General features: G+C 38.8%; 1 protein-coding gene across 3 annotated transcripts in view; it reads left to right on the top strand.

The window, feature by feature from the left end:
• TUBGCP5 (tubulin gamma complex component 5) overlaps window positions 1-3,014 on the top strand; it is a 53,665-nt gene extending 50,651 nt beyond the window's left edge. For all 3 annotated transcript variants that reach the window (XM_068268125.1, XM_068268124.1, XM_068268126.1), the window contains 2 exons: window positions 2,365-2,465; window positions 2,767-3,014. In XM_068268125.1, the coding sequence (XP_068124226.1) occupies window positions 2,365-2,465; window positions 2,767-2,813 (148 nt within the window). In that variant the 3' untranslated portion in view covers window positions 2,814-3,014. The remainder of the gene's footprint in view (window positions 1-2,364; window positions 2,466-2,766) is intronic.
• The last annotated feature ends 5,451 nt before the right edge of the window (window positions 3,015-8,465 follow it).

Raw genomic sequence — 8,465 nt, forward strand, 5'->3', positions numbered from 1 at the left:
TAAGTTTATGAAAATCTGTTAATTGTGTAGTAATTTGAATCCCCAAGTATTTGAATTGTTTGACCCATTGTAATGGGGTGGGATACAGATTAGCATCAAATGTATCTATTGGCATCAAGACCGATTTCCCCCAATTGATTTTAAGGCCTGAGTATTTGCCAAATTTATTTATTATACTAAGAGCAGACTGTAAAGAGGCCTCCGGATCTCCCAGGTACAGTAAGGTGTCGTCTGCATACATTGAGATCTTTTCAGTAATAGTCCCGACCTGTATGCCCACAACGTCCGCTGATTCTCTTATCATAATTGCCAGTGGTTCTATAGCTAATGCGAAGAGATAGGGTGATAATGGACATCCCTGACGTGTACCCCTGGACATTGTAAATGGATGAGAAATATTATTGCCGGTTTTAATTCTAGCAATTGGGGAGCGGTATAGAGCTTTAACCCATGAGATAAAATTTGTTCCAAATCCATATATATGTAGTATCTGCCAGAGATATGCCCACTCCACAGAATCGAAAGCTTTTTCCGTATCCAAGGAGGCAATAGTACGCCTACCTCCATCCTGTGGTGGCAGGGATATATTGGTAAGAAGTCGACGTATATTAATGTCGGTACTGCGCCCCGGCATAAATCCTGTTTGATCACAATGAATTATATCGGTAATAACCGGCTTTAACCTATTAGCTAAAATTTTGGCGAGGATCTTTGCATCAGAGTTAAGTAACGATATCGGGCGGTACGAGCCGCATTGATTAGGATCTTTATTGGGTTTCAGAAGTACTATGATGATTGCTTCATTAAATGTATTGGGTAGAGTGTTACCACTGAGGATATCATTAAAGAGAGCGCACAGTTTACCTGCTAATAGATTAGAGTATGTATGGTAAAATTCGGCAGGGAGTCCATCAGGACCAGGAGATTTATTTGGTTTTAATTCAGAAATAGCCTGCTGAACCTCATCTATGGTAATAGTTTTATCTAGTGCAGATGTAGTTTCTTCTGAGAAATTGGGGATACTAATATTGTGTAGATAATTAAGGAGATCATTGTCAGAAAATATAGCTTTGGAGGCATATAATTGTTTATAGAAGGAAGCAAAGGCTTGGTTAATTGCCTCAGGGTCAACTAATGTTTTGCCCAAGTCATTTGTAATAGTCGATATGGCTGGGGAGCTATTACATTCCTTGGACATCCATGCCAGTAGTTTGCTGTTTTTGTCTCCGAATTCGAAAATTCGTTGTGATTGATGAAGAAGCGTATTTTTGGTGATGTCTACAAGTGCTAATTTCCACTGTCGTAAAGCTGCCTGCCATGAGCGCCATGCTTCCATTGTGCGATTTTGATTAAAATTGCGTTCTGCATTTACAGTTTTTTGCTCTAAGTTGGCAATATGTCTATGGACGTTGGTATTGTGTTCTTTAACCGCGGACATATAGCATCCTCTGACGACCGCTTTACCCGCATCCCACACTACATTTGGAGAAGAGGAGTCCTGGTTTAATTCCCAATATTCAGCAATGGATTTCTTTAATGTAGTATGGATTTGTGGATCTTGTATGTAGAACCTAGAGATGCGCCATAAACGATCTTTTGGGGCTCTGTGAGATAGTAGAGTTAGCAATATAGGTGCATGGTCAGAGATACCCAGAGGAAGGATTTCTATTGATTGCAACATTGAGAGCAGTGCCTGTGACCCAAAAGCCATATCAATACGAGACATTGACTTGTGAGCTGCGGAATAACATGTAAAGCTAGTGGTTGTCTGATATTTCCAGCGCCACAAGTCATATAATTGATAGCAGTCAGCCCATGTCGCAAGATCTTTGCCCTCTTTAGTAGATACGTTGGAGCGGTCTATTGCTGGATTCATTGTCATGTTAAAGTCTCCCATTAATATTATTTTATCGCATTGCCATTGGGCTAGTTTGTTAAAGATTTGATAAAGCAACAGTTTATCAGCAGGGGGGGGGAGGTAAAGGCCCGCCAGGGCATATTCTATACCATACAGCTGAAAATGGAGTAGTACATATCGGCCTTTATCGTCATATATGTTGTGTAGAATTTGAATTGGAAGCGACTTATGCACGAGAATCGAGACACCCCTAGAGTATGTAGAGTAAGTGGCATGGTAGTGATGAGCCACCCACGGGCGTTTTAATGCCATTACTTTATTACCAATTAAATGTGTTTCTAATAGTACGCAGATATGCGGATTGTGTTTTTTAAGATAGTTAAATACCAGTGTTCTTTTAATTTTTGAGCCCAAGCCCCTTATATTCCAAGAAATACATTTAAGTGTCGTCATAAGTAAAGTATATAGTATATTTACCAGAGGGTAACGTGATATTTTTGATCTAGGGTGGAGTCTATTGTGAAGATGGAATCTGACTTTACAAACTGCCACAAATTTCTTGTCAAAGTGCTAAATAAGGCAGTCTGTCGAGGATCATTTCCACACTGTAAGTACAAAGCTAATGTGCTAAATTAAGTGATTGTACGAGTGAGATCAGCAATGACTACTAAGGTCATGGAATGTTAAAAGGTTCCATTCAACTGTCCATTATAAATGGTATAAAGTAGAATCAGATATCCTTTGCTAACAGTCGAGCTACAGCCCCCCCCCCCCCCACCCAATGCTGGCAGTCATTGCTTAGTTGAATTACCACTAACTGAATAGTGCATGGGTACTTTTACCAAGTTGCTTAACACTGCAAAAAGGTTCTTTATGATAAGTAATCCTGTCTTGTTATCTTACCTTAGTGGAATCTTTGGCTTTATCGCTCATGGCTGGTATGGAGCAAGGCTAGCAACATTGGGAGCAAGTACTAAAAAGAAGGTTCATTCACACATGAAGCTGCACTGGAGAATAATTCAGAGTTGTGTATTAAATTTGATGCTTACAAAAGTGGTAACTGTTTAGTTTTGTACAGAGACCTTTACATTGTAAATAAAATACAATATCATGTTCTGTGTTAACACCTGTAAATAAAAGAGGCTTTTTACAAGTATTTGTTTTCTTATGTTTTTTTTTTTTGTTTTTGTTTTTTAGCTTACTTGAAGTAATATGTGACATAAGATAATCTTAGGTACATATAACACTAACCTCTGTAATAAATCCTCTTAAGTCCATTTCTGTTTTCCAGTACAAGAGTTAAAAAACTTATCTATGTGAAAGAGCTTGTTGAATTCAGTCTGGTTTACTGAAAAGTGAATAGAAGCTAAAACTGCTGAGAAACAGCGAGATAAAACCTCTAATGAGGTTTAAATGCAGGAAAGTTTTAAGGGTCATTACTTCTCTTTCAGCAGAACAAGGCAGTGGTGGGTTCTAAACTGCAACCGTGACAGTCTGATGCAATCTTAAAAATTAAGCCATTAAACTGAAAATAAAAATGGGATCCATTTCCATGTTACCAATGTTCTTATTATCCTCCGTACTACACATAGAATTATTTCATAAGTGTATTTTCGCTAAGGTCCACTAACGCAGTTGTGTCCACTTCTGGCCACTTTTCATGATGTGTAACTGAAAAGCGACACAACTATATTAGTGGGGTGAGGTCCTAAGAAAAGGTGTAGGTAGATAAACTCACACAGGAGTTATCTCAGGGAGGAGATTCCTGGAGTTTAGCCACCCCTTGATCTCATGCCACACAGCAATATGACCAACTGAAATGTCCATTTCTGCCTTGTCATGTGGGCGAAGAATGGTAATGCATAGTGGCATGCATAGTGAAAAACAGAGAGATAGCTTATAGAAATAACAACTTTGCTAATTCAGAAAGTGTAGAGACAACTATACTCTTTAGAACCTAGGTTCTCAACACGTGGTACGCATATCTCTGGGGTACTTAGGATGGGTTCACTTGTTATACTGTAGTTAGGGATGATCAATGAGATGCAAATATTTCTGAGTTTATGCAAATTTATGTACATTTATGTAGCTTGAAAACGGACAAAGTCCCACCAAAGTTTAAATTGATTGGTCCATTTTCATGCTGCTTATATTTGCATAAAAAATTGCATAAACTCGGAAATATTTGCATCTCATTGATCATCCCTTGTCTGTTGCAATGAATTTGGGAACTTAAAAATGTTAAACCATTTATAAATGTTTGAATATGCATTTTAATTATTTAAAAGCATAAAGCAATGTGTGAAGGGCAGTATTTTCTAGATACATGTTGAATACGGTACACCTAACGAGTGTGTGTCAAATGGTACGGTACTAACATATTTATTTCCTTTTAAACAATGTAAATTGCCTTGCTGCCCTGCTGATTCATAGACCCTGAACAAGCATGCAGATCAGGCGTTCTGACAAAAGTCTAAATAGAATAGCTGCATGGTTGTTTCCGGGGTGTGTGATTCAGACACGACTGCAGCCAAAGAGATCAGCTGGACTGCCAGGCAGCTGGATTGTTTAAGACTTTTCAGACCACAAGGCTCTTTTTTTTCATGCAGCCGTTCAGTGATCACTGTGATTGTCTCAACTGTCCTTTCTGCTCTCTCCCAGTGAGGAGGGCAATGCTTAGGTCATGTTTCTCAAACCTGTCCTCGTGACTCCCCAACAGGACATGTTTTGCAGGCAACCTCACCTATGCACAGGTGGGGTAATTAGTATCTCGGCTAGGTGCATTCCATGTAGCTGAGACACTAATTACCCCACCTGTGCATAGCTGAGGTTGTCTGCAAAATATGCACCGTTGGGGAGTCACGAGGACAGGTTTGAGAAAAACTGGCTTAGGAGAAAGGCTCTGATTTACTGGTCATGAGAAGGCGTTAAACCAGCAAATCAGAACCATACAAATCTATCAGCTGATCAAACTGATCACATGCTTTTCCATGAGTTCTCCTAAGCATTACCATCCTTATCTCCCAGCTGCAGTGAATGATTTGCGTATGGCGATGACACACACACATGAAATACTGTCTTTCTGCTTCACTTACTTGGGGCTTCTGCCAGCCCCCTGCAGCAGCTTAGTTTCATTATTGCCGACTTGCAAGTCACCTGCCACTGACAGGCTCAGTCGCCGAAAGCAAAAATGAGCCGCGGCAGGGGGACCAGAGAACCATTTATTGCTTTCTTGGTCTACATTTGAGGATTTCCCCCCCCCCCCCCCCTTTCCTGTTCTGATAATGGGGGTCATGGAAGGAAGGGACATTTTCAAATGGGATGCTGATACCGTAGCTGTGGATAGGAAAGGGTCTTTCACACTACAGTGATGCATATGCATTGTGTTTGGTTTTTTTCTTGCATATATATGCTTTTTAAGTTATTTTTCCTTATTCAAGACTATGAAGAGGTTTAGGTTTGCAACACATATGGTTTGATTATGTGCTATGCGTTTTTTTTTTTTTTTTTTTTTTTTTAAATGCATACCAATGCATTGTTGCTCTCTCTAGCCCTGTTCGAGTTTTCTTTTGAAACCTCCCCAACAAGGACACATATCACCAAATACCTGACAGATTGTAATGTTTCCCTGCACTATGCAAAACTAAGGGGAAAAGATCAATTTTATAGATCTCTCCACAAACTGTCGCTCCAGGCAAACCCTTATTCAGCTTGCGATCGTATTACAATACAAAGTTCCTGGCCACACCAGAATTAAGATCTAATATGCATAAAATGTCACGTTTAAGCTTAGAGTGGACAGTAGCAATCTAACCATGGTCTCTGCGAAGGACAAATAAGTCACACATTATGTTTAGAGGAAAGGAGAGTTTGCCCCAGTTTGAAGGAGATTCTTCACAGTTAAGGTGGCCACACACGTTACAATAAAATGATCCGATCTTATGGCAATTAGATAAAAACGGTCAGATTTTCCAAAACGCCAAAAGCTTTTTTTTTTTTTTTCTTTTTTCCATTCGAGCAAGAAATCCAATTGGATTTCCTGTTTTTATTAAGTCCTTTGGATTTTTTCTGATAATTTTTTTTTTTTTTTTTTTTTTTTTTTTTTTTTTTTTTTAAACTCAGCACACAGACCCAAATACATGGGTACTCAGTTACATGGTGCATTGGCAATTTCTTTTCATGCCGTACCTCTAAACTGAAATGCGTGATCATCATAGTTTATTCATCGTATGATATTCATTATAGATTAGTACGTGCTAGGTAGGTATCTCTGTGACTTTCTTCCCCATTAAACTCTTATTCCTCACTATTACCTGGCTGTTACTGCGACAGTTATCATTTATCCTTCATATACCTTTACCCCATCCACATCCTACATATATTCCTCTCGACTCTCCAACCTCTCTCTTTAAAAGGTATCCAAATCCTACAGATTCATCCAACAAACATGGACGCCCCAAATGAGCCCCTCACAGTCATCCCATCAATCACTCCTTCCCAGGTGTCTACCATCATATACCAATACCCACCAGCCCTGCTCCAGCCACCAAAACAGTCCTCGCCCGTCACTCCCAACTCTCAGCTCACCAACTCTCAGCTCAGGCCCTCTCCAAGACAGACCTAATCGAGATTAGCTATAAGACTTCTCCATATTTCTTCTACTCTAGCCATCTTTCCTAGATCCTTGTTCTTACACAATTCATCCATCCTAACAAGCCATTCTCCTATATCTAACCTAGCCGGATTCTTCCAGTTATTAGTTATAATACTTTTGGCAACTATTGTGCCGTATTCTTTAATCAGAGTGCATCCAGGGCTTTCTTTTTTTGCTGTGTAACTAAGGATTGCTTCTTTCGGTGTAAGAGCAAATTTTTCTTTTAGCAATTTCTCAGCCAGTAGGATAAAATCCCCCCAGAATTTTCTAACTATCGGGCACTGCCACCACATGTGTAGAGTGCCTCCATCCCCCTGTCCACACCTCCAGCACATCACCCTGCGGTTTGCAAATTTACCGATACGGAGTGGTGTAATGTACCATCTACCAATTGTTTTAAATTGTATCAATTGTAACCTTGGATCTTGGATTTTAAAAGTGTTTACCCATATTTGTGGCCATAACCCTTCCAGACTGGACCCCAGCTCAGTTTCCCATTTCCTGCAATATGCAGGAAAATCCTGGTCATATTCTGCCTCGCAAATAATTGAGTATAGGTTAGAAATTGATTTATTCATTTTTTTTCCCAGGAAAAAATGTTTCTCAAATATATTCAGATCCCTCATCTGAACGAACCGCGAGTAAAATTTATAAAAGAAACTATGTATCTGGAAGGAACCCCATGAACTAATCTGGTCGTTGCATTCTAAGATCGGTCTAATTCCCAGAGTGGGGTTTCCTCCAATATTAGCAAAACGTATTTCACGGCTTATATTATGCTTACCAAACCAGGCTGGGTCAAGACCTGGGGAGAAGTCTGGGTTATCTCGTAAAGTTGTTAAAGGGGAAAATCCTGTTTTTTTTTGCCATTTTTTAGTTATCCAAAGCAATGATTTCAGAGTTGGTTTAATCAGCGGATGGGATGATGAATTATATACTTTGTTGATATTTTTAATGATCCAAGTAAAAACAAGATCAAAATCTGACTCCTCCTCCTCTAACCGTGGCCATATCTTATTCTCTACAACAGTAGTGGTCTCTATTTTCCATTCCAGGATCCTTGACAGATGTACACTTTTATGATAGTTGTATAAATTTGGAGCGGCAAGTCCGCCCTGATTTTTTCTTTTCATAAGTAGTTTATAATTTATTCTATGCTTAGCATTGCTCCAAATAAAATTCTGGAATATCTTGTGCCAGTTCTGGAACCATATGTTAGGGATGGCTATTGGTAAGCTCTGCAACAAAAAAATAAGCTTCGGAAGGATCAACATTTTAATAATGCCGATCCTCCCAATTAGGTTGAAACATGGACGGTCCCAAGATCTCAATTTTTTTTACATTCACTCACTATTTTCAGGAAGTTATTTTTGAAGAGAGAATCCGGATTGTTGGTAAGATTGATACCCAAGTATTTAATTACATGATTATTATATCTAAACTCACTGCTCTGTTTTATCTCCTCCATGAGTTTTACCGAACAGCCTATGTTTAGGATCTCTGTTTTTTCTTTATTCAATCTAAAGTTTGAATATTTTGAAAAAAGATTAAGTTTATCTCGGCATTTTATAGTTGAATTAAGAGGGTCCGTTTTTCTGATAAGTTTTTATGAAAATTGAATGGTGTGTGGTAGATTGTCAATTTCCTTATATATAATTCCATGCAATTGTCTCAGAGTTTTCAATTATTTTTTTCATAATTTGGTAAAAAATTGAACGCACTTGTGTACATTGGTCAGATTTTTTAAATGTAAAGCTGGGAATACACCATGTGATTTTTTTTTTTGGGGGGGGGGGGGGGCAGATAATTTCCTACTAATCCGATCTGAGTTTCAAGTTTTTTCTGATCGATTTCTCATAGAAGTGAATGAAAAGCGATTGGAAAATAGATCGGAAAAACTATAAGACAGTAAATCTGCTGAAAAATGTAATTGTGTGTTCCCAGCATTACAAT

Source organism: Hyperolius riggenbachi, chromosome 2 (assembly GCF_040937935.1).
Source record: "Hyperolius riggenbachi isolate aHypRig1 chromosome 2, aHypRig1.pri, whole genome shotgun sequence".
Taxonomy (NCBI): Eukaryota; Metazoa; Chordata; class Amphibia; order Anura; family Hyperoliidae; genus Hyperolius; species Hyperolius riggenbachi.